This window comes from Nesoenas mayeri, assembly GCF_963082525.1.
Source record: "Nesoenas mayeri genome assembly, chromosome: 3".
Classification (NCBI taxonomy): Eukaryota; Metazoa; Chordata; class Aves; order Columbiformes; family Columbidae; genus Nesoenas; species Nesoenas mayeri.
Genome location: NC_137544.1, coordinates 83,617,311 through 83,642,785, shown reverse-complemented (window position 1 = coordinate 83,642,785; position 25,475 = coordinate 83,617,311). Strand labels below are relative to the sequence as shown.

The following is a 25,475-nucleotide window of genomic DNA, read 5'->3' as shown; positions in this document are numbered from 1 at the left end:
GGGTGTCATGGTGCATTCAGTGATAAACTCGTGATGGTTCGTTTACCTTGATCTCGAAGCGCAAAATTAAAGCAACCAAAAATGCCAAGGGGTTATAATTCAATCAAACAGTGTTACTTTAATATTTTGGCCATAAAGTGGCACGTGATCAAGAAAGTGGAGGAAAAGGTAAGAAAAAGAAAAGGGGGAAAGAGGATTAGCTGCCACCGACGAGTCTCAAGGCATCCCCATGGTCTCAGATCCCGAAGCAGCATCCTGTCAGGACCCTGTGATCCTTTGGTGGGGAGATCTCAACAATGTCCAGTCAGGAATCATCTTTTATGTTTCTTCACCCCCCGCCTTGCTCCCATGGATTGAGGCCAATCTCTGCCTTTGTTTCGCAATCCAGGCTTAACTGCGCAGGCCCGAAGAGTCCCTGCTTTGCTTGCCAGAATCCGTCTGTGCCTGCGTCACCTCGCGTTCAGAGTTCTCCTACTTGTCCGCTGAGTGACCTCAAGACCTTCTGCAAGCCTTTGCGTATGCTCTTCTTCATTGGCCTTAGTAACAGGGAGGAGGTGGGGGGCAAGTCTGGCTGATGCAGCAGATGAAATCCATCTTCTGGACAGCAGCTATTGTTACCTGTAGCCCCAGGTCGGAGAGACCTGTACAACACAGTTCTTTTCCTCAAGCCTCTCTCCAAGTCCTTGTACAATTCTTTCTATCAGGACCATCTGTTCTCCAAGTCTCTGAAGATGTTCAGGCAAATACTGTTCTTCAGACCAACTCTTACAGTGGTTTCCTTACTTCTAAGTGACTGCTTTTTGTAGATCTTTGGAAGATGACATAGTGTCCCTAAATTATGAAATTAAAAGCCTGAATGGCATTAGTCAAGCTACTAATATTACTCAGAGGTTCCCACCTCCCAGAAGCCAGACCTTCCAGCACCTGTCATCTCTCTGTTGCTCAGCTGGGAACATGTGTGCACAAGCTGTTAGAGCAAAGACAGGTCTCTTCAGCACCTCAGCTCACACCAAACCTGTTAACCACGGGACATCCCCGACTGCCACACACAGCAGAGGGGTGACAGAGGATCAGATTCAGAAACCGCCTTCCTGTCCCAACTGGATTTAAGGACAGAAAAGTCACATTTTTAATCAGCAAGAGGAAGATGTCTGGGCTTCAAACAATTGCCTCCAATAGAGGGGGGGAAAAAAAGGCATAAAATGCAGCTGGGAGTATCTCTGACAATCAAACTGTTACATTTTTTACAGATTAACCCAAGATGTGACCAACACACAGTGTGCTGCTCAAGAAAGCAGTTTTCAAGGTCTCCTCTGGTCTCTTTTTCTGCTTGAACTGAAATGTGAGCACTTCTTTCTCTCTTTTTTTTAATGGCTGCATGACTTTAGCAACTGCAGTTCCAAACACCATTTAATTTTCTTTTTCTCTGGGAAATTCTGGAGTGCCTCTCTTTATATTAAATTATTGCTGCTTTAGTGGAGAATAGAAGAGATCCTGTTATACTATTATTGGCTCATTAAGCTTGTAATTACTTTGGATTTGATATTGAAAAGCAGTAATTAATGCTTTTAATGTGTAATATGAGTAGTGCCCTACAATTGAATGAGTACCATTTTAAAGGAAAAATAGAAAATATTTATTCCCCACTAAATATATAGTAGAATTAAAGTCTGAGAATATTTATAAATTACTTAAGAGCAAAAAATGTCTAAAACTTATTGCTAGTATGGCATAAGCTGGCATTCTGAATCCAGAAAATTAAATTAAGATTAGTCTTTTAAAAAACCACAAAACATAAATTAAAAAAAAAAAATCTCAGTTGAAACAATTCACAGTGAAACCCTTCAAACAGCCTGAACTCCTGCCTGTTGGGTCTGAGTCTTTTTAATAGTTGGCTTTAAAGACACAGGATATGTTTTCCAAATAGATTCCTCCTATATAATTACTAAAAGGTAGTGTTTAATTCTTGTTTTTAAACTTGTATCCTTGTAATTACATATTTGGATAAGTATAAACAAATCTCTGAGCATCCTGTATTTATAAACAATCCTGTGCTTGAAAATAATTATTACACCACGGCAGCATTTTCTTTTTTGTTCTGCCTTTATGCCCCTGATATATACTTACAGTTTGAACTTCATTTTAACACAGGGCTCTCTTCATCTGAGGATCTGCTTAATTTTGGTACAGCTTACTGAAAATTTCAGACCGTGAGCACCAACTAAGAAGCGCTATTAGTGGATGCTACTGTATGCTCTTCATGATGATTTGAAAAAAAATATTATCAAACATGCAACACTTTCCATTTTATCTTTTTGAGGCAGATCTGCAGATACTCAAGCAACACAAAGGCAAAAGCTTGTGGAGTTTCCTCTTTATCTCACCTTCCAGACTCCAGCACAGACAGTATAAAGCTCTGTCCTTGTCCTCTATCTCTTTTGTTCCTTATCTCTGGGCAATCCCAACCACAAACATAAATTCAGCTGCTGAGCAACTTAAAGATCCCGTGCTCTGTTCCAATGAGTCTCTTTTGCCCCACAGGTGTCACGCTGCCCAGCTCGTCTGGGAGGAGCTGCCAGTGTCCAGCTGCAAAACTAACACACCTTCAGAATTCCCCTTTTCCTCACCAAAAACACTTGGCAAGGGTCAGGCTTCCTCTTGTGCAGGCAAATACCATTTCACAGATGCCCAATCACTGTGTGCACAACCTCCCCCAGTCAGTCAGCAGCTGGGCTGTCCTGTGCACCTTCATTGCTGGGCACGGTGGGCTCCTTGTCCATGACTGGCGCTCTTATGTGCTACAAATTAGTACATCTAAAATGGCAACAGCATCCACCGAGTCACGGTTGGCATTTGCATAATAATAAAAAAAATGGTAGACAACCTTAAGAGGCACAGCTGTAATTTAGAGATAATGTATGCTGTTAATTTTGCAGGAAGAAGTTGAACGTATTTGTCATTCCTTTGATGCTCCTGCCACTTAGAAGCATTGCAGATTTTTTAATTAACATAAAAAATGCCTATTCTAAAGTCAAATAGTGTTTTGACCATGTTACAATACATACACTCAAAGGGGCAGCATTAGACTTGCACTTTGAACTTCACAGTTACTTTCTCTCCTTTCAGTCACTAACGGTGTATTCTCAATTTTATGTTAACTTGCTGGCCTTTTTACATATGCTTTCTTGTTAAAAATAAGAGCAAAACTGCAGCTAAATAGCCTACCCCTTTAAAATCCAGAGGGACTGGGGTGGGGAAAGCGGTTATCAGGTGAGTTTGGGATATTGGCAGGGGCTTCCTCTCCTGGGAAGGAGGAGGTGAAGAAAGAGGTGAGTGTCTGCTAGTTGTCTTAGAAAATCTGAGTCTAATAGGGAGTCTTTGCTGTAATGGGAAACAGATCAGTCCTTACTTAAAAGAAGCTATTTTTCTGAAAGAGTATAAGGAAGTCTCAAGTAGCATCATTTAGTGTTATTACCTGTTGGGGCTTTCTTTTTTGAGTAAACCTTTTTGAGCACGTATTACTGCGTTGCAGGTTCAAACATTCATCTCAAATTTAGCTGCTTTGCTCCAAAATAAACTAAACTCATTATGGATGAGCTGAGGAAGTCTAGAATGCAAGAACTGGCTTGTAGTCTGATTTTTCACTCTTACCATTTGTAGGGTATTTTAGGATGTAAATGTGGGTGTGTAAGGGAAAAGGTAGATTAAACTCCTGATTGACACTTAATAGCTCTGGTATTTTCTGGACAATTTGTAGCTGTAATGAAAATTGTCTTCAACGTGATGTGCAATGAATCTCTTTATGAAGAGAATATCTTTGATATTATGTGGGCTGGAGAAAAAAATAGCACAAAAGTGAAAATTCTGTTAAAATGCCAAAAACTAAAATTCTCTCATTTTGTTTTTAAAGCTGAAAGGAAGACTTAGTTCCTTAGTTTAATCAGAGAGATGACAATAAATTATGCTGTAAGCACTACTATAAGTTCAGTGAGCTTTAGTCAACTTGTGATAATAGCAAAACTCTCACATTGAAGAAATTAGGTTGCTGCCATTTAAGCATGTCAGTGACCGCATTATGCTCTGTTGAAGCTGGTATGGCTAAGGGATTTTGCTTATTTCAGATGAGTATAAGAGAAATAAAGGTCTTTTGGTAGCTGAAATAGAAGGAGTACCATATTCTGAACAGGCATGTGCAGATTGATTAAAAACTGCCTTCTGCACAGTGATGGAGATTTGAATACACACAATATAAAGAGCAAAATGCCTAATTCCTGGCTAGCTGCAGAAAAAGATGGAGTCCTAGAGACAATTGTTAGGTGGAAAGGGGGTTGGAAGTATCTTCTGTCATCTAATTCTTGCTTAGTACAAGAAAGTGGGACTTTGCTCATTCTTTGTTCGTAAACAGTGTTGCACAAGAGATACATTGGTGTGTTATTACCATCTCATCTTAAATGAAACAACATCCAGAGCACCAAAGTCATGATTCAAAGGATTCAACGAACAGCAGTTCACAAGTACAGTGATACTTTTCTCTCCTAATGTTGCTGATGTTCTGCCTCCAAGAAGTAAAATCCAAAAGGGTAAGTATCTTGTCAATGTAGTGGTGACATGTACCTTATGTTGTGAAGTGAATGGAAAAAAGGTTACAACTCAGCTTGCTAAATCGACACAAAGAATGAGGGCTGTACTTTTGTACAGATAGGTACCTCCAGCTACCCTGGCTTTGGAGGTGAATGTGTGCAATATTCATGGTTTCTATCTGTAACAAAATGCTTATTTATGCTGTCATATGGGTAAAGTCTGAAATTTTATCTAATGCCTACAGCTTAATGATTTTAAGTATTTTTAATTGCCAGTATTATTTCACTAAAATCTAACCATGCTTCTGCTTCTGTGCTCTTTAGACTGCTGCAGGCAGGTAGGAACAACTGCAATAAACTAAAGATCAGGGATTACGCAAGCCTGGAAAATGCACAGAATCCTCTTCTCATTGACACTCAGCATATTTTATGAGCAAATACTCCTGGCATAAGCCCCATTCAGAGTGCTGAAGGTTAGTACAGGCCAACGGCCTTTACAGACACACAGAATCACAGAATGTCAGGGATTGGAAGGGACCTCAAAAGATCATCCAGTCCAATCCCCCTGCTGGAGCAGGAACACCTAGACAAGGCTACACAGGAATGTGTCCAGGCGGGTTTTGAATGTCTCCAGAGAAGGAGACTCCACAACCCCCCTGGGCAGCCTGTTCCAGTGCTCTGTCACCCTCACTGAGAAGAAGTTTCTTCTCAATTTCAGTGGAACCTCCTGTGTTCCAGTTTGTACCCATTGCCCCTTGTCTTATCATTGGCTGTCACCAAGAAGAGCCTGGCTCCATCCTCATGGCACTCACCCTTTATATATTTATAAACATTAATGAAGTCACCCCTCAGTCTCCTCTTCTCCAAGCTTCAGAGCCCCAGCTCCCTCAGCCTTTCCTCATAAGGGAGATGCTCCACTCCCTTAATCATCTTCTTTGCCCTGTGCTGGACTCTCTCCAGCCTCCCACACTGCTGTGCAGCTCATGCTCCACTGAAACATGGTCCCATGTTCTCCCGAGTTTTCACTGGCACTGCCAAGATTGCACTTGTTGCTAAAACAGCTATGCTTGGCACGAGTCTGTAATGAGGTGTGAAAAAACCACAAACCAAGGCTGCAAAGTACTAGTGAGGGGTTCGGTTTCCAGGCTAGGCTGGGCCCCGCGGCACAGCGGCTCCGGCCGCAGCGCTCTGCCGAACGGGCGGGCGCCGTTGCAGGCCAGAAACTACAATTCCCGGCATGCCCCGCGCCCTCCCCGGAAGCGGGCGGGCGGGGAGCGGAAGCGGCTGGCCGCGCGGCACGCTGGGACGCGTAGTGCAGCGGCGGCCGCCGCCCAGGGCCGTGTCCCGAGAATTTGAAAATTCCCGCGGTGGCCGCGGCGGCTCTCGCGAGAACTCCGCCCCCCGCCCCGCCCCCCGCGCGGCGGGTGAGCGAGCGAGGTGGGTGCCGCGCGGGGGAGGGCAGCGGCGCGGGGCGCAGTGGCGCGCGGCAGCGCAGCGCAGGCCGCGGTCGGTTGCGCAGGAGCGCAGTGTGTCGCGGCCGGGCAGCCGCGGCGCGGGCGGAGCCGCCGTAACCGCTGTGGGAGATGCCGCCGCCCTCACTGGCACGTACCGGGGAAAAGCGGGCTGGGGCGGGGGGGTGAACAGGGAGAGAAAGGTGGAGGTGGCGACCACCGCCCGCGCGTTTTTCCGCCTGGCTTCCTGCGTTCCCCCGCACCGGCCGGTACCGGGTGCTGCTGGAGCGGCTAGGCCGCCGCCTCTGGCGCAGCGCGGGCCCGGCGGGGGCCTTAGGCCGCCCGGCCGCTGTCTCCCGGCCCTTATGTAAGTGACCCCCTGGGCTGCGGCCCCGTGCCCGGCCACACGTGGCCCGGCCGCGGTCGGGGGCGGCCGGCGGCGCGGCCTGGGCAGCGCACATGGGAAGAGGCGGCTCCGCAGCCGGGAGGCGGCCGTCAGAGGCTGGGGGGCGTGGGAGATGTGGCGGCTGCCGCCGGTAGATTTCCCTCCTGCCCGGCCACCCGCCGCCCGGCTGGCGCACGTCCCCGCCTCTCGCTGCTTCGGTGACTTTTCGGAGGGTCTTCCTTTGATTTCTCTCTCTTTTTTTTTTTTTTTTTTTCCCCCGTCCCCCGCCCTCCCCCTTTTCGGTGTCGTTTTCCAGGAGGAGGCGGGAAATTCGCTCTTTGCGTAGAGCCGCGGTCGCGGGAAGAGGCTGGGTTTAATGGGGAGAGCAGAGCTTTACAGGAATCCAGCGCGTTTTGTGGGAATATCTTGATTTTCTGCATGAAGCATGCATCACGCAGCAAAGTTGCTGGCTTAAACAAAAATGCTTGATTTCTTACTTAATAGAATGTGACTCTAGGTCTGGAGCTTCTGCCTCTGGAGAGAAGCGTGATGTCAGTCTTTCAAGTCTAATAATTGCTTCCTGATCCTGTTTGGTAAAATTATGGGCAAGGTAGGGACTTAGTTCTGTTGAGAATGCTGAACCCCGTTTGGGGTGTATGGCCAAAGGTGGTATTTCATGTGCTACCTTAGGGCCATCAGTCTGGATGATGGTATTGGTGGGAGCTGGGAGCTGTGTGTTTGGGCACACAGCCCTGTACCATGTTCTGCTGAGGACACCTCTTCGTTCCCTGACATCAGTTCATTTTCCTGCATTGATTTGGTGGGTGTGTGCTTCTTTAAGACAGTGAAAGGAACTTAATGAGGCTTCTGTTGATTTTGTGTCTTCTGCCTCATAAGCTGTCAGATGTAGTTTTAGAGAAATAACGTTGACAAGCCTTTGCCGGTGTGATACTGCTTTATTTGTGCAGTGGAGAGAATACTGAAGTTGGTATGAGAGAGTCAGCAAACACCTGGGCCTGTTGTGTGTGTTGCACATGTTTTTGCAGTTCACCTTGTCAGGTTACTGTTTGTAAAAGTATGTTTCAGAACTGGATATTGCAAAGCTGTCTGGGCAGCCTGCTCTAGGTGGCCCTGCTTGAGCAGGGGGCTTGGAGCAGGTGACCTCCAGTGATTCTGGAAGCCCTTTCTCTTAGTTGTGATGTTGTGATTCTGGAATTTGTGCTGGTAGGGGCAAGTATTGTGGTAGCGCACCAGGGTGGTATGCTGGCAATATCTTGTTAGCTCTTGTCTCCTTCAATGAGGAAGGCTGCATTCTGTACTGAGCTGCTCAGCACCAACATCTGTCTGTCCAGGTATACTGAGCAGTGTAGAAAAGAGCATAATTTCAGAACTGAGTTCAGGAACTTTTGTTAGCTCAGCCAAGTTAGACGGGGACTGCCACTCTTCACTGAAGGTGTAGTCAAGTTAGAGCATAGCTATAAGTGGTAGCTGGGTAAACTGGCTCTAGTGTCAGCTTCTCATCTGTGTTGGTTTGGGTTGTTTTTTCATGTAAAGGGAAATCAAATCTATGATTTGCATCAGGTACATAATCTTAGTTGTTGGGGGCTGTTGGGGGAGAGAGCTGAAATTCTTCTTCTCACCTTCTGCTGCAGATTCGTGCTGCTTGGAGAGCTTGTGGAACATCCGCACGAGCTCTGCAAGACAGTCTGTCTGCTGCACTTGAAGGAAATAAGCCTGGTTGTAGAATTCTGATACAGACTGTCTCTGTTAGGCTAGTGGCTTTTTAGACTAGAACTTGGGTTTTGGATTGAATATAGAGGTTTTGCCTAAACCATTGTGGGGAGGTTTCCTGCCTAAGTGGGAAGGAATGACCCAGTGGTACTTGCTAAATCGCCTGCTAACTCACTCACTAAATGTTCTTTCTGCAGGAGTAAAACAGGGCAAAGTGGAAATTCTCTGAACCTGACTACTGAGGTACAGAAAGTGTCTTTTCCATCTGCTGCTCATCCAATGCTTGTGAGTTGCTTAGTTGCTTTTTTTTTTTTTTTTTTTTTTTTTCTGTCTGGGGAAAATGTCACTGAAGGAGTCATTAATAATAATTCAAAAATTCTATAGTTGCCATCTTTACTTGTTATCCAACAAAGGGGATACTGGTTTTCTCAAAATAATTTAGTTTTTCTCCCATTTCCTCCTCTTTGACTTCTTCCTATTCTTTGTCCCGTTTCCTCAGAAAATGTTACGTGAATAGTGTCACACAGTGTTCTCTGTTCTCTCATTACCAATTAATATCTCCCTGAAATCACTTTAGCTTCCACATCTGGCTGAATGACAGAATGACACCTTTCAGTTGCAGCCTTTTTCATTGAGACAGTGAGTCTCTAGTGCAAGAGGGAGTTAAAAGTTGACTGGGTTTGTCTTGGCTGGTGTCCTTTCTTAAAGGGTTTTTTAGCTTTCCTTGCAAACTGAGGGTGTAGTTTCAGACATGTATGAATTCCCTCTTTTTCCCAATGCATTGTCCTGCCTCCTTCCTTGTACGAGCTGTGATGCTTGCTAGTTCTCTGTGCAAGAACTTGCTAACCTGGTGGAAAGCTACCTATTTTTCTGGGTTAGTAGTAGAACAAAGGAGCAGATGGAGAGGCAGTAGCAAGGCCTCTCTTTTGGTGGCAGTGAAGTCGAGGTGTTTTGTGAAATCATATCTTGAGCTGCGACTGACCATATTTTTAGCTTTTTCTTCAGTATGGCCATAACGTTGTTGACATTTGAAATGGATTTTCATGTACTACCATCAGTCAAAAGTGACATAGGCTACTTTGAGGGAGGGTTCATTTTTCAATGTTTTCATGAATGGTCTGGATGATGGGGCAGAGTGTACCCTCAGCAAACTGGCTGATGATACAGGACTGGGAAGGGTGGTGATGACATCAGGGGGTCATGCAGTCATCCAGAGGGACTTGGACAGGCTGGAGAAATGGGCTGAGAGGAACCTCATGCAGTTCAACAAGGGGAAGTGCAAAGCCCTACACCTGGGGAGGAACAAGCCCATGCACCAGTGTATGCTGGTGGCTGCCCAGCTGGCAAGCAGCTCTGCAGAACAGACCCTGGGCATCCTGGTGGGCACCGAGTTGACCTTGCAGCAAAGGCTGGACTGTGTGAGGAGGAGCGTTGGCAGTGGGTGTAGAGTGGTGATCCTTCCTCTGACTGGCACTGTTGAGGCCACGCTTGAAGTGCTGTGTCCAGGTCTGGGTTCCTCAGTCTCACAAGAGAGAGACGGATGTACTGGAGGGAGTTCAGTGAAGGTCTGCAGGGATGGTTAGAGGGGATTGGAGCACTTTTATGAGGAAAGGGTGGGAAAACCGGCACTCTTCAGCCTGGAGAAGAGAACATTTTTCTGAATGTTGACTCGTGTAGTGCGGACCCTGACTTACACTTCCCATGTTTCACACGCTTGTTTTCATGCTGGCAGAAGATACTGGAGCATGTTCTGAAACAGGGTGCTTGTGACTTGAAATGTAGGAGATTCCAGTGCCCAGGCTTCAGAGCATAATCTTTCTTCACAGAAGCACAACTCATACAAATTGTATTTATTTCTAAACATTTCTGTTTAATAAGCTTGTGTTGTTCCCAATGTCTAGTCTTCAAAACTACCTGTAACCTCCTGTGCTGTAAGGAAAATAGGTTATTAGTACATGCTGGAAGAAAGAATCATAAAACTGTATTTGCAGGAAAGCATGTAGGGTAGAGTTACTGCAATAGGCTTTGTGTGCACATGTAAGTGGCTGGCTGTACTGGTTTGTAGTGTAGGGTAAGGGTTCTATTTGATGCCCAAGTTGGTCAGCATGTGTAACACCCAAGAACAGTGAACTATGTATATTTCTTCGTGCAGAAAGCAGTGCTGTTTGAACAAGAGAACTGAATCTGTCCTGTCTTCCAGAGGCTTTTTCGATAATTCAGAGAGATTGTGAAGTATGGTTACTTAAAGTAGCCTGTATTTCCGTGTGTATGGAATATATCTTATTTAGCCTCCTATTTAATCTTGTAAATCACTTCAACTTTTAAGGTTTTCCACAAAAAAAAAATATATCTTGACATACTGAAATGTGAACTCTTTGCAGAGCACTTACAGCAGTGTGCAAACTGTCTGAAAGGCCTGGAAATTTTTGCAAAATACTGCAGAGATGTCATAAAGACAGGCAATAGGAAGGAAGGAACTGGAATAAGGAATTATGACAATTTAAATATAGAAAAAAAAAATCATTGTTTTAAAGTCCTGTGCTCTATTTACACCACGAGTATGCATGTCTGTATAGCTTGTTATGTGAAAAAATCAACAGTACATTTTCTGGAAGAATTTGAGAATGTGGGTAGCTAATAACTTAAGTATTCCTTAGTGTTCAAAATAAACATTCAAAAAGTGAGCAAGACATAAATCATGTGTGAAATCTACTGGAAGACAATTGTCAATAAAGTGTAAAATCAAGAGAAAGCACAAATGGAGACTTATACCTGTTACTGAGAAGCCTTTTAAAATGTTATTTTTTTCAGCATCTTACTAACTTACGTGAGTAGAGTTGAACTCAGTGAATTGGGTTTTTTTCCTCATTACTTACCTTGATAATACCCCTCTGTTGCTATTTGCTGGTGGTCTCATAGGCATGAGAAAAGCAAAGGATTCTCCTTTTGCTCCGCTGTGAGATCAAAAACTGTCCTGAGTGCCATTTTTAAGAACAAGCTACAGGCAATGTATCTGAGATTATTCACTGCATTCTGATGAAACTTCTGTCAATCTCGAAAATGGTTATGGCTGACATGAGTATTTCCGGTTTTGTTTTTGTTTTTTTTTAATTTGCAGTGAAGAATGCGAGACCTAACGGCTCAGGTAACGAGCAGTCTGCTGCAGTTTCCGGAGGTGACTATTCAGGCACTTGGGGAAGATGAGATAACCCTGGATTCTGTGCTGTTTGGGAAGTTTTCTGGAGGTGAGCATTTTCCTTTAAATTTGGTTTTGGTATAAAGTTGTTATTGCCTGGAGGTTACCTGAAGCGTAGGTTTGTAGTATCAGCTGTGTCAGGCTGGGGTTGTTAAGATGCATCAGGTTTAGAGAGAATGAAAAGGATGTTTTAATGGTTAAAAATGCTTATGTTAAAACATCAGTGTGGTCGAACTTTGAAATTACAGCAACCTGCACCAATCTTGTGTTATGGAAATAATTTACTGAAACATGCTGAGCCAGTGTGATCTCTTCAATTTTTAAATAAATAAAAGGCAGTTTTCAAAAAAGTAATAGCATTATTTTGGGCCATATTTATTTGTACCAGCTCAAGGTCTATGACCATCATCGTAACATCACCTGCAGAAATAGTTCTCCTGTGGTGTTACAGAGGCAAAACCGCCTGCGTTTTCTCTTCTAGTCTGAACAAAAACAGAAGGAAGAGGGAGGATAAGAGAGGATAAGCGCTACAGCCATATTTCCAAAGTATTTAATAGGATGCAGATGAGTATCCAGTGAGAGTTGCTGCAAGTGGCTAAGCAGATTAGGTAGCTGACTTTCTAGGTGATCGGGAAGTAGAGCTGGGTGCCTGTCTGGATGTCCAGGCTTCTGTGAAGAACAGGTGGAACCTGACAGCAAATGCAGTGATTGAGTTAATACTTCCGTGGAGTTTGAAGTAGTTCTGTGAAACACAATACATTAAATTGTTTCTGTGGTCAGCAGGTGCGAAAGGTTGAGTTTACTCCTGCAGTGCCCGTGTTAAGATAATTTATTGTTGAAGTCCAAATCCCTGCCTGAAGTAGGCACGTGTCAGGTCATATTAATGAGCTAGAAATGAGTTGGGTTAGATTTGTTATTTTTGAAGTGTGCTTGAAGACTTGCATTCCCATATGCGTTTAGATGATTTCTAGCAAAAACAAGCCGAATATGGTCTAAAGCCTGTAGATCAACACATTGTCATCTCTTTCCCAAACAATCTAAATTCTCCAGTGCAGGAGTGACAATTGCAAATGCAAAATAATAAGGTGGGTAATTTTAAGATGTATTGCTTGAGGATTTCAGTGGGTGATTTCAAATAACTGACCAAGATTTAGGTAAGTCAGTCTTCATTTTTTTGGTACTTTCATGGGAGGGAAGGGGCGGTGACAGTGGTTGTTGAGTTGTTTTCAGTCTTCTGTTGGAAATTTGCTGTAGTCAGCTCTCTTTTCTCTCACAGGGAGAAATGGCCTGGCATGGTTGGCGTGTGGCCCTCAACTGGAGGTGGTGAACTCACTGACAGGAGAGCGGCTCTCTGCGTACCGTTTCAGTGGAGTGCATGAGCAGCCGCCCATCGTTCGCGTGGTCAAGGAGTTTTCCTGGCAGAAGAGAACTGGACTCTTGGTCGGGCTGGAAGAAGCAGAGGGGAGTGTTCTTTGTCTGTACGATCTTGGAATATCACGAGTGGTTAAAGCAGTTGTTCTTCCAGGAAGGGTATGTGCTTTCTGTTGCAGAACCAAAGCTTTTCTGTTGTTGAGTGCTGCATAATCCTGTTTCAGCTTTTCGCTCTGGAGCATTTCTTTGTAGGTGTTTTTTTCTATGTTGCGTTAATATACGTTCACGTCAGAGTGTCCGGTCAAGAGGGCCTTGATGTAGAATCTTGGGGTTAATGGTACCATCATCCTTTGAGTTTACTGGTAGTAAACCAAGTTTTCTGATTTCATTGTAGAGCGCATAGTTGCCTAATTCTCCACTTTCACAAAAAGATGAAGAGAAGGAAAAGAAAGCAAAGAAACCCCACCCTTCAGAGTGTCTGTAACGTACATCTCCTAAATGCTTGATTTCTTTCAGAAAGACTGTCTTTTAGCTATCTCAGACTTCCCTGGTTGTGCTGTAAATGGCTTGGACACATTCCCATGATGTCATAGTCTCATTCTCTTTATGTAAACAACTAATAAGCAGAAGTTAGTAGAACATATGTTTTTATTGCCTTAGAATCTGTAACAACTAAATACTTACTTATTACTCAGTTTTCTGTAATGTGATTAGGTTTGACTCGCTGGAATACAGGTGGAGTTTTATTTGTCATGCTACAGTGCCATCACTAGTAGAAAGCATGTGTATTGTGATAATTTCTAAAGCTATGAGTTGAGTTGGTGCTCTTCTGTGTCAGTTTGCTGATCATCTTGATGAATCTTAGAGTTTTAGCTGGAAAGACAAGCTGTATGCTGACATAAGCATGTAATCAATAACTAATTTATGTCTGTGAAAAATGACATGGCTTTGTTATGCGCCATTAGTTAATAAGTGTGCTGGGAATAAGAAAAGGAAAGATTAAGAAGTAACATGCCACATCCCGAATCTACGTCTACAGAAGTGATTTGAATTAGACTGTAGTTATAACTATCAGTTGTATTATTAATTTTACTCTTAGTAATAGTAGGGTGTTTTACTACAGGGTGTTTCAAAAAGATGGACCTAGTTTCAAAGCAGTGTGTTTTATGATGGCACCATGTTATAGTTCATGGTGGCACAAAGACACAATCTCAAGTTGCAGAGTGTAATGTCAGGGGATCTTGAGGGGCCAAGACTGTAGTGACAAATCTTGGAGTTCCCTGCAACCTATCCAATGTTGAGTAAGTGTGTCCATCTTTTGGAAACACCCTCTATACCCCTCAAAATGAATGATTCAGGAGAAAATATGAAGAAGCCTTGGGGGGAAGAGCTGGCTGTTGTGTGATGAAGGTTATGAATTTTGGAATAAAGCCAAAGCTTATCTGAATTTTAGCTCTTATTCCCTGAGTGCTGCTGATTACAAGTATGTTTGGTCTGTTGCTTTCATCTGACTTCCTATCTTTTTGCCGTTAGATTAGTTAGGTCAGTATAGACAGGACACAGGTCTTGCTAATTGGACTGTTAATTTGTAAGTGGTGAGTGGGAGTAAGGGTAAGGAAAAACAAGTACATAAAACTTTCACTTGGCCATTGTCTGTAGGTTTTGAACTTATTCTGTCACTCATATGTCCAAGTAATACATTACATAATCCGTGTTTTTAATGTGCCTGCACATTTCTTTGATTTTCACACGAATTATTTTTAGAAGTAAAATGCAGAGCTGTTGTTAACATCACTTTACGCAGTTTTTGTTGTTACTATTTTAAGGCTTTAATGAGCACTTCAATGGATAGAATCTTTTCTGTGTGGGTATATGTTTGTGGACAACTGTTAGTTGTCCACAGGTTAACATGAACTTAGAGTAACTCTGGTCCAAGATGTTAAGCCATTAGTGTATTAATACACGGTATTTGTAGTGACCGTCTGCCTGCCTTCTACTGTAAGAGTAGATGTGTAGTGATTCAGAGAGTAAAGGAATGAGTTAAAAATACCAAACTTACAAGCTTAGAAAGAATTTTGCCTTTTTTTTTTTGGTGGGATCCTGCCTCTACTTGCCCTCTGGATATACGTGTGAAATGCAGCAGAAAAGGTGAAGTGTTGATGCAGTATTATTTGAATTGGATTCTAGTAAAAGCAAATCTGAACAAAACCCATTAATGAAATTAAATTGGTTTATAATAGTTGTATGTTTCAGAATTCTTGAATGGTATTTTCACAAATATTCCTGGTTTGTATGAGGCAGAAGGGCAGCATTCAGATTCAGTGAGCTGAGAAAAGTTTTCTTTGTTCATTCCCAGAATGAGCTGGCAGTAGTCTAAGAGAATATGAAAAGCCAGTGCATAGTGCAGTGGAAAAATATGCAGTTGCAGGAGCTTCTATGGGGAAAATGGAAGTGTTAAAACTGGGAAACATTTGGACAACAAAAAAAATCTCAGAAGACAAAGTTAGAAGCAACACTTGAACTTTGGCTGATTCTGCAGCAAGATATGTACAGTTGTTCTGTTTTCCTCATAAGGGTCATCAAGACTTGGCAGAGAGAGAATTTGAATAATCAAAATGCTTTTGATAGCCCTTTGAGTAGCAGAGAAGATTGGAATTTTTATTCCATTTATAGGAAGACTGGAAAAGAATGTTGTCTAAATTACTGTAGGTTCTTTAAAGATTAGAATTCTCATGAGCAAGATGAAAGGTAAATTCTGTAGTGGATTGCCAGGCAGCATAGTCATAGTAAGTGCTTGATGGGACAGAGAGAAACCTTTGGGGTCTAGGGGCTTGGTTATTTTTGCCCACCTCTGTGGGTAAAATACAAAAGAGAAAGAAGTGGATCCCCTTATGATGCTCACTAATTTGTTCTATTTTCCTGTAAAAGTTTGTTGCTCGTGTAAAGCTTCCTGTCTTCATTGTGTTGCCCTTTGTAAGAAGGCTGAACGGTGGCCCATGTTGTTTTGTTATCTGGCTGTAGTGCAGGAATGTCCGTGTGCTGTGTCCCTGCCCCGGCAGTCAGTGCTGTCCTGGGCTGTGCTGCAGCGTGTGCGGAAGGGTCTGGTTGCACCTTGCGATCCAGTTGCACAGGGGCTGCTCCGCGTGTGAGAGAGCCAGGTGCGCTTCTTCCTCAGCTGGAGTTGGCTTTTGATCTAACAAGCTGCTGTTCCTTTTGCTGTTGTTTTAGGCTGGCTTTTGAAATCCTTGTTAACGTTGATTAAGGTGCTGGTGTGCATTAAAAGTTGGGTGGTTTTTTGTTTGTTTTTTTTTTGTACTAATCCAGGATCTCCTTTGGTCACTTTCTAAAGATGTTTCATTCCCATGGAAGTGGTTTGTCCACCATGCAGCTTGAGCGCTGCCTGGTTTGACTTGCAGCCAGGATTTATGGTGATACCTGTTTGGCAGAGAAGGCACAGACTGATGGGCTGTGAGCAGTGGGAGAGCTGGATTTAGTTTTGTCCTTCTTTCTTTCTGAAGTCCCTTCCATAGGATGAAGTTTCCTGCCAATAACAGACTATGTATATTTCCTTAGGGCTAGTTATTCCTAAGTAGGAAATGGAAATTGGTAAGCTGTAATAGTAGAATGCACCGTTTACACTGCAATTGAGTTCAAAAACTGTAGGAAATCTAGAAAATGGAAGGCAGTAACAGATTTTTGAACAGGTCACACCTTGTTTTTTCTTGATATGATTGGAAACAATGTTTTGGTTTTGAGTCTTATGCTCTGTGTTTACTTTCTTGTTTCTGATGTGCTAGTTCTGGCTTCACTTGTGAGTGATTTCTGTTTAGCCTGTCAAACAGCTTAAGCATTATTAACTTGTGGGTTTCCTGTAGGTAACTGCTATAGAGCCCATAACTAATCATGGAGGAGCCAGTGTGAGCACTCAGCACCTGCACCAGGGTCTGCGCTGGCTTTTTGGAGTGGCTGCAGTGGCTACAGATGTGGGTCATCTCCTCCTGGTTGACCTTTGTTTGGATGATTTGTCTTGCAGTCAGAATGAAATAGAGGCATCAGGTAAGCTTGTGGTTTTCCACCTAGAATTTAAAAGAAAGCAAGCTCCTGTCTTTTAAATGACCAATATGCATGCCACATTGAAGATACTGGTGTGCAGACATTTATGTCAAGTGATTACAGGTGGCAGTTGACCTTGTATAGTCCTGACCTCTGCTTCAAACTGGGAGTGGCTTAGTACTTCTTCTAATGTCCTAAATGCCCATTTCCCACCAAGTTCCCTGTGTCACTCTGATTCTTGCCAGCCAGGTGTAGGAATTTGACCACCTGAGTCAGTTCATCTGCCTGGGAGGAAATTTTGTCAGGGTTGCCCTATTTCTTGAGAATGTTCTGCTGTTGCTGTTAATGGCCTTGGGGCAAATTTTAGGCTTGTTTTTTAAAATCAACACAACGTGTCAAAAATAGTGCATTTGGGTGAATAAAATCTCTAATTTGTTTACTCAGCCTGTATCCACTGGTTCAGCTGTTCCATCAGTGGCTTCAGGAGTTGAGGTCACTTCAAATAGCTTCATCATGAGGCCCAAACTCCTGCTTTACAGAGTCCTACAAGAATTTATCTGTGAAAGTTACACTGTTACTTGGTTTTGAAATGCGAGTGACAACATCTGTCTGCTCTGGGTTTTCTTCTGTTCTTTGCATACAAGCAAAATGGACATACCCATTTACACAACACTTTTTTGGCTATTTCACCTGGGATGGTTGAATTAGATTATACATCTTGTCACCTAAGTGGCATAACACATTGATTTATTACCTGGTTTTGTGTGTGTAGATCTAGAAGTTGTCACAAGAATTCCTGCTGAAGTTCCACAAAGGAGAGAAACTGTGACCAGAGAAGGGAGACATCTGTCCTTTCAATTACAAAATCCTTCCGGAACAGCAATACCAACCCTGTGCTACATAAGCAGAAGCAATCAGCTGGCTGTGGGATTTTCAGATGGCTACCTGTCCCTCTGGAATATGAAAACTTTGAAGAGGGAGTAAGTAGGCCTTGACACTTGGCCATGCCTGGAGGGGCAGGGTTCTCAGTTTTTTTCTGAAAGAAGTATATTAACTTTTTCAGGGGCTGAAATTTTGTGTATAATCTTGGAATATTTAGAAATACTCCCCTCCATGACCTTTTCTTGTTTTGTTTAAAAAAATACTTGTAGGTACCATTCCCAGCTTGAAGGAGGAAGGATTCCTGTCTATGCCATTACTTTTCAAGAGCCTGAGAATGACCCTCGGAATTGTTGCTACTTGTGGGCTGTTCAGTCTACACAAGAAAGGTGAATAAAAACTTACTATAAGCCACTGATGTATTTTACTTTCTGTTTATTCACATACAGTGAGGACATGTATATTTGTTTTGTTTATTTAGCAGTGGAGGACATTTTCTCAGGTACTGAAGTTGTTAAGCTTACAGTGCGGTTTTTACAGGGTTGAACAGACGTAAAGAAGGACCTACTTGTTCCTACCTTCTGAAAGAGGGCAAAGCAACAGAGGCTTTATATTTTTGCCTACATGAATTCCTTTGTTTCTTGATGACTTCTTCACCATTGTATTGAAAAGTATTTGAGGCTGCAGATCTAGGACAGTAAACGCACTGGCATAAGAGCCCACTGACCCTAAAGAAGCGTGATGACAGTGTTGCTGATTCCCTGGTGCCAACTTCAGCAGCCTTTGGAGTCTTCATGTTAAGTTCCCCTGGGAGAAAGGAATCCCTGTTCAGCAGAAAAGTCAAGGGTTTCCTGCTGGACTGAAGAATCAAACCAGTATGTGGAAGGGTGCAGTGTGTGCAAGACAGGGACTGGAACTTTGTTGGGAAGGGAAGGGGAGAAAGGCCTCTCTCTTTGAGCATCAGCAAGTTGTTTAATCAGCTCAGCTGTTCACAAAGTGGCGATTGTTTTAAGTTTGACTTTACAGCAGTTTTGATTGAGAGCAGCTCTTCACTGTGAAGAACTATTTCCAACAATGTTTAGTCCATACAAGGTGTGAAAGCTTTCAAATGGTATGGGTAGCATTTTCCCCTGAAGCTGTTAGTGTCACATCACCTCCTTTTTGGTTTAATGGCTAAATGTGACCAATTATCATGTTTTGGGAAGTGGTGTTATCCTTTTCAGCAAGAGCATGCCATTAAGAAACTTCAGTCAAGATCTAATAAAATGAGAATGAGGACTATAAAGCAGCTTTGTACTCAAATTTATAATTGCTTCCTTTTTCAGTGAAGGCGATGTTGTGAGTTTGCATCTGTTGCAGTTAGCATTTGGTGACAGAAAGCGCTTGGCATCAGGACAAGTCCTGTATGAGGTAAGACGTGCATGTATGTGGAAAGAAGAAAAAGGTCATTTTTCTCTGAGTATCAGTTAAGGTGACAGGGGTCATATTTACCATCCAAATTCAGAGATGAGAAAAAGAAATCTTTTGCCAAATCTTCTTGGGCATGGCCTTTGTGCACACTTTTTGGAAACAAGTTGTCCAACTTTATGCTGCAGAATGTTGTGTTTGAACTAGATTCAGGTTGTTCCGCACATGGATGTCCTCTCGTTATGTGCAATTTTCTTAGCTGCTGCAATGCCATGGCTACTCCAGCTTCATCTGTTTTGTAATGAAGGCATGAAACAAAGAGCTTTCCATGCATATGCATCACAGTATCTCCTTGGAGATATGTATTTAGCTTTGTAAAGAAACCTTGATGTTGCAAGGAATTCTGCAGCACATGTTTAGAACTGGATGATGTCAGGGAAATGCTAACTTTGGAAAACATGCAAAGCCTTTACAGCCCAGCTTACCCATTACGATTTCATGCCTCATTCTCTTGCATGTCAGATGCAGTTTCTATTTGCTATTGGAAAGAAGCTCACAGGAAATATACGTGTATAACATGCATATTATATTGGATATACACATTCTTTCATATTTAGGTATAATGTACGTTTTTATGGTCAAAACAACCTTTTCTCTCTTCTCTTATTTTTTTCCCCAGGGTCTGGAATACTGTGACGAAAGGTACAGTTTAGATGTCACGGGTGGAATCTTTCCCTTGAGAGGGCAGACCACCAATACCAGGTTACTCAGCTGTCAGACCATAGAAAAATTTCGCAACCATGTTGACAGAGAGGACAGCATTAATGAAGGTTTGTTCTGATGCCTGTGTTTGGTTATTCTAAAAGAAATGGGTTTGAAATCTAAGCAGTGAATGCTGTTCTGTACCCACTGCCTGAAAGTCCTATCCATTGAGTGCACCCTCGGATGACACCGAGTTGGGCAGGAGTCTTGATCTGCTTGGGAGTAGCATGGCCATACAAAAGGATCTGGACCAGCTGGCTTGATGGACTGGGTCCAGTTGTATGAAGTTTAACAAGGCCCAGCACCAGGTCATACACTTGAGTCACAACAACCCCAGGCAGCGCTACATGCTCAGGGAAGAGTGGTTGTAAAGTTGCCCCATGGAAAAGGGCCTGGGGGTGTTGACAGTCAGCTGCATATGAGCCAGCAGTGTGCCCAGGTGGCCAAAAGGCCAACAGCATCTTGGCTTGTGTCAGAAACAGTGTGGCCAGCAGGACTAGGGAAGGGACTGTCCCCCTATACATGGCCATGGTGAGGCTGCACTTCAAATACTGTGTTCAGTTTTGGGCCCCTCACTACAGGAAGGACATTGAGGTGCTCGAGCGTGTCCAAAGAAGAGCAATGAAGCTGGCTGTCAGGCATTGGAACAGGCTGCCCAGGGTAGTGGTGGAGTCACCACCCCTGCAGGTGTTTAAAAGATGTGTAGATATGGCGCTTAGGGACATGGTTTAGTGGTGGACTTGGCAGTGTCAGGTTTACGGTTGGGCTCAATGATCTTAAGGGTCCTTTCCAGCCTAAAGGATTCTATGATTCTGCAATCTGCCTGTCTGTTTTCCTCTTATAAGTTCCTACACCTACAAGTTCTCATCACAGAGATGGTTATGTGAATTTTTTAAACTGTTCTTAGTAAGGGTTATGTTTCCTGAGGGATATACCCGAACTCAGCCAAAACAGAAAGGGATGTTTTAAGAATACCAGGTATGTGATTTTTTTGCTACAAATAAGAAACAATGTCTTGTCTTCTACAGCAATCTCTCCTGACACCAGTGTATCGATCTTCAGTTGGCAAGTGAATACCTATGGTCAGGGAAAACCATCTACTTATTTGGGTGTGTTTGACATCAATCGCTGGTATCATGCTCAAATGCCAGATTCACTAAGGTAGATTTTTGATAAGGTTGTTTTCAATATCTGTGCAAATAATGCATTTGACAGTCAGCATTTAGCCCATGGTCTTTTTTTCTTTAAGGCCAGAAGAATTCCTTGTTGATTGCCCCTATTTTGCATTGTGGTCACTGGATGCTGTAGTAAGCGTGACTTCTCCAAACCTCATTTTGGATATTCTGGTACATGAGCGGAGTCTAAGTCGGGGAGTTCCTCCTTCTTATCCACCACCTGAGCAGTTTTTTAATCCAAGCACCTATAATTTTGGTGAGTATTTCACTGCTTTTAGTAGTGATGAGCTAAGCTGATGTCAAATACCAGTTATTTGTTTTCCTGTTCCTTACTTGTCACTGAAAAACCAAGCCAAAAAATCCCAACCCCCTAAAAACCCAATTCAGGTTACATTGTACAGATGAGGTATTTAATATAGTGAAACATAGCTGAGAGTCTGCTGCATTTTGGATTTTGTGCTTTTGTAACATAGCCTGTGCAGGGATGATATTTATCAAATGAAAGGACTTTGAACTGAAGCTCTAAGCACAGCACCTCAGCAGAAGTAGAGAGAGAATTTCTACACACAGTAATGATTTTTTTAGAACAAGTTTGTAAGTGATCTGATGAAGGAAATAGCTGCTTAGTTATATATTTTCAGATAGTGCTGTTTGAAAAATGTGAGCTGGTCAGAACAGAAGTGTGAAAGTACAGAATGTTGTCAAATCTTCGTTGTTTCTGCAGATGGTACGTGCTTGCTGAACTCCGGAGTTGTTCACATGACTTGCACTGGCGTCCAGAAGGAGGTGATCTTTTGCTGCATCTTTATTGAGAATGTCAAGAGATGTACCTGTTCTAAGTTTTCTGTTGCACTGCTCTCAGTGCAGTAGTTCATGCTCGTCCTGCCCAGCCGCTCAATCATATCCTGCCAGTTTTGTGCAGTTGGTGATGTTTGAGGTCCACACTTGGGACTGCAGAAGTACCCTTGTCTGCTGTTGAAGCACAACCAGGGATTGAAGGTCTAGAAAGGAATACAGCATTGCTCTAGGAGCAAGAACAAAAACGTTGTGGAAGTTAGGGAAAGCTGTTCCTTCTTTATTACCCATCAGTCAAACTGCCTGCATGGTCCTGAGTTAGGGTTTTGATCTCTGATTCACTTGAAAAGGCAGGACAGAATGGAGAAAATGAAAAATTATTTGAGTGTTTGAGAATAAATTAATTTTTTCTCTCGCAAACTTGACCGAATTGTAACTTCCTAGGTACTGCACAGGTTGTGACAATTAATTTTGAATTAAGTTTCAGCTCACTAAATATTTCCAACATAAATGAGCTTCTCCACAAACAGGCATAGCAAGGGTCTTCCAAAGTGTGGTTTAAAGCTGTGTGTTAGTTTGTATAGAATGTCTTTTGTGTCGATGCTGGAGGAAAAGGAACAGCCTGTGTATTGACAGAAAAGTTAGACAATCCTTAATTAAGCATTGCAAGGGCTGAACTTTTGTTTTACAGGAGTTTCTTTTTTTAAACTGTAACTGTTGGTTTAGTTGCCATCTTTAAGACTCTCCATAGTCCTGCTTACTTGGATTTCTAACCTACAGCATCCTTCTGATGCAAGCTTTCTGGCAGTTTAAGTGAACATTTATATTATTATTTCTCTTTGTGTTTATCCAGAACCTTAGGGATTGGATAAGAATGCTGTCTAAATCTGTGGGTTTTGATTGATGTTTCAGACTTTGAATTTTTTAAAGAGATCTGGTCCTTCCATAAGTGAAGCCATTCACGAGAGCTACAATAGGTGTCTTGTAGCTGGCCTGCTGTCTCCAAGACTAGTTGATGTCCAGCCATCCAGCTTGAGTCAGGTGAGTGCACATCAGGGAATCCAGGTCAAACGCATCCAGCTTGTCTGGCAGGGCATTAGAGGCTGCAAGACAAGATCATCTGATTTTCATATTATTTGGAAGTTGCATTGAAATAGAGATCACTGACTTGATTTAGCAAAAGTGAGTGTTCTTAGGTCCAAACAACTGAGCTTGACAGAGACCAGGCCTCTTAGATCTGCTGATTCTGTGCCACAGATGTGCACAAGGAAGCGTGCAGATGATCAGCGAGTCGTTGTGCAGTGGAGCAATGAGTAGGAAAGGGAGAGCAGTCTACCCAGTGCCCTCATCTTCCTGTCTACTGGATTCCTCACCAGATTTGTGGAAGTGCGTTAGAGCAGATGACGCTTCTACCCAGTGTGGTAGCTAAAAGAAATCTCTTGGCAAGTTGGTTGAGCCCACAGCCTGATGTAGGCTCTTACACTCAAATCAGGTGTTTTGATGTCAACTGCAGTTGCTGAATTGTGACTATATCATTTAGAGACTTGTTCTGCATTTGAGCAGACATTTCTTTTGAATGTTACAGAGTTATGGTCAAGGAGCATGGTTTAGAGTTTTGTTTGCCACTGTAAATAGTATTACGTGCGTTTCTTTGTCTGAAACCGGCGTTAAGAAAAAGGTTGGAAATATCACGTGTATTCTGATGTGTAGAAATCACACTGAATGTAATGAATTTACTACAAAGGGAAAGATACTTTTCAAGGTGTTTAAAAAAACAACCAACCAAAGTTCGTGCTTGGTTGGTTATTTTGGTTTGGTTGTTTTTACGAAAGATAATTTAACGTGAAAGGCATACCTGGGCATTATTCTTCTTTAGGATTGCCACCATGTTATAATACAGTACTTGAACAGCCTAGAATTTAAACCTATTAGAATTTACATGTTTCACTTGTGTCATTTTAGAAAATTACTACTTAATGTTTTGTGTGTCAGACCTGCTTCGTGTCTTTGTAGTCTAGAAAGCTCGACCTTAGTGCCCCTGTTTCCATGCAAGCATGGCAGATTTGTATTTGATCTGTCCCCTTTGTGCATTCCTGCTGACAAACTTATATCCACATAATGCCTCTTGGGTATTACCAGAGGATGTTACTGAAGTTATTAGAGGGAACTCAGCAAGTTGAGACTATGATGCAGAGATATGTGAATAAAGATTTGAAGTAGCTTTCAGTGAGCTGAAATATCAGAGGAAAAGTTCTGTGTGTTGCTCAAACCAGTGAGCAGTCCAGCCTGTGGCTAAATGAAGAAGAATGTGGAATTAGTTGCATGTGTACAATTTGACTTTGAGATGTCTGAATGAGTAGGCAGTCAGAAACAAACACTGCTGATGATTCAGATATTGCAGGTATGTAAGATTCTCATTTTATTTTGTCTGTTCTGTTTAGGAGGAGCAGTTAGAAGCGATATTGTCAGCTGCTGTCCAGACAGGTTCCTTAGAACTTCTGACTGGATGCATTAAACATTGGACATCAGAAGGTAACACTTCTTACATAGTTTTTTATGTGATAGATTTTTTTTTGTTTGTTTGAAATTGTTGATTCATTTCTTCTTTGTTTTCTTTCTTTAAAGAGCAGCCAAGTTCTGCTGCTAACTTACGGTTTGTTCTGCAGTGGACATGGAACAAAGTGATCTATACAAAAGCTGAATTTGACCAAATATGTGAGTATTAATGTAGTCATTCTGCACATATAAAGTCATTCTAACTGAGCTTATTCAGTAATCTGCCAATATACAATATTGCTTACAGTTTTTTAAGGGTACTTTGAAACTCTGAAATTGCTCTATAGGCTAATGATCTAATATTTATTCTTGTACAGGTGTTCCACTGTTTGATGGCTCTTGCAACTTCATTGACCCACAGGCATTACAGGCTCTTCAGCACTGCCAGTTGCTTTTGAGCAACCTTAGCACAGTCTTAAACTGTTTTCTAACGGAAGCACAAGAGCTTACTGAAAAAGGTTTGTAATAATATGTCTACATCTTTGGTATGCTTGGATTTGGAATTATGCTTGGGTTGTAACTGTGAGAACATGAGCTTTTATTGGTTTTGAGGCCTGGAAGACAGTCACATTCAGCTGGGGGAGAGAAGGGGCTCAAGGCTGAGAAGCTGAGACTATCCCTTAATATGCATTGAGTTCAGGGAAACAGGTTGCTGTGGAGTTCCTGCAGGTGGGTCAGGAGGCTACATTCAGCAAGAAGCTGTGTAACCAGCTGGGCTGAAATGACAGCAATTGAATGTGGTAAAGCTGAAAATTGTTCTTTTTAATTCTTAGCTAGCAGTTTACAAGTGCATGCAAATATTGTATTGCAAATTACTAAAACCAGGAATCATAAATGAGTAACTTATAAATTACATTAGTTTCTATAGCTTTTTATATTGCCATATTGAGGGAAACTAAAGAATATCTGTTTGCTGTAGTAAAAACCTCTGCTACATGAAAAACAGTTGTCTTATTCATGCGGGTATTTAAGAGTTCAGGCTGTTTTTATTATTCTTATTTGAACCTTTAGTGAATCTAGTTCTTTGTACAGTTTGCTTTTTGGTGGTGACTGTGTTTTTTTTCTTCAACTAAGAAGGTGATAACAGAGTGAAAAATGCCAAGACAAAGTTTTCTGCCATGTTAATTCAAGACT

General features: G+C 42.5%; 1 protein-coding gene across 2 annotated transcripts in view; it reads left to right on the top strand.

Moving 5' to 3' along the window:
- Positions 1–5,879: 5,879 nt before the first annotated feature.
- The window catches only part of AHCTF1 (AT-hook containing transcription factor 1), a 41,585-nt gene continuing 21,989 nt past the window's right edge, over positions 5,880–25,475 (top strand). Inside the window, exons 1-16 of one of the 2 annotated variants that reach the window (XM_080341211.1) lie at positions 5,880–6,017; positions 8,345–8,432; positions 11,266–11,392; positions 12,620–12,873; positions 16,590–16,770; positions 17,540–17,747; positions 17,919–18,035; positions 18,972–19,056; positions 19,733–19,883; positions 20,844–20,976; positions 21,065–21,246; positions 21,715–21,776; positions 22,698–22,826; positions 24,227–24,317; positions 24,411–24,500; positions 24,659–24,799. In XM_080341211.1, the coding sequence (XP_080197337.1) occupies positions 11,272–11,392; positions 12,620–12,873; positions 16,590–16,770; positions 17,540–17,747; positions 17,919–18,035; positions 18,972–19,056; positions 19,733–19,883; positions 20,844–20,976; positions 21,065–21,246; positions 21,715–21,776; positions 22,698–22,826; positions 24,227–24,317; positions 24,411–24,500; positions 24,659–24,799 (1,945 nt within the window). In that variant the 5' untranslated portion in view covers positions 5,880–6,017; positions 8,345–8,432; positions 11,266–11,271. The other variant, XM_080341210.1, reaches the window with a different exon arrangement.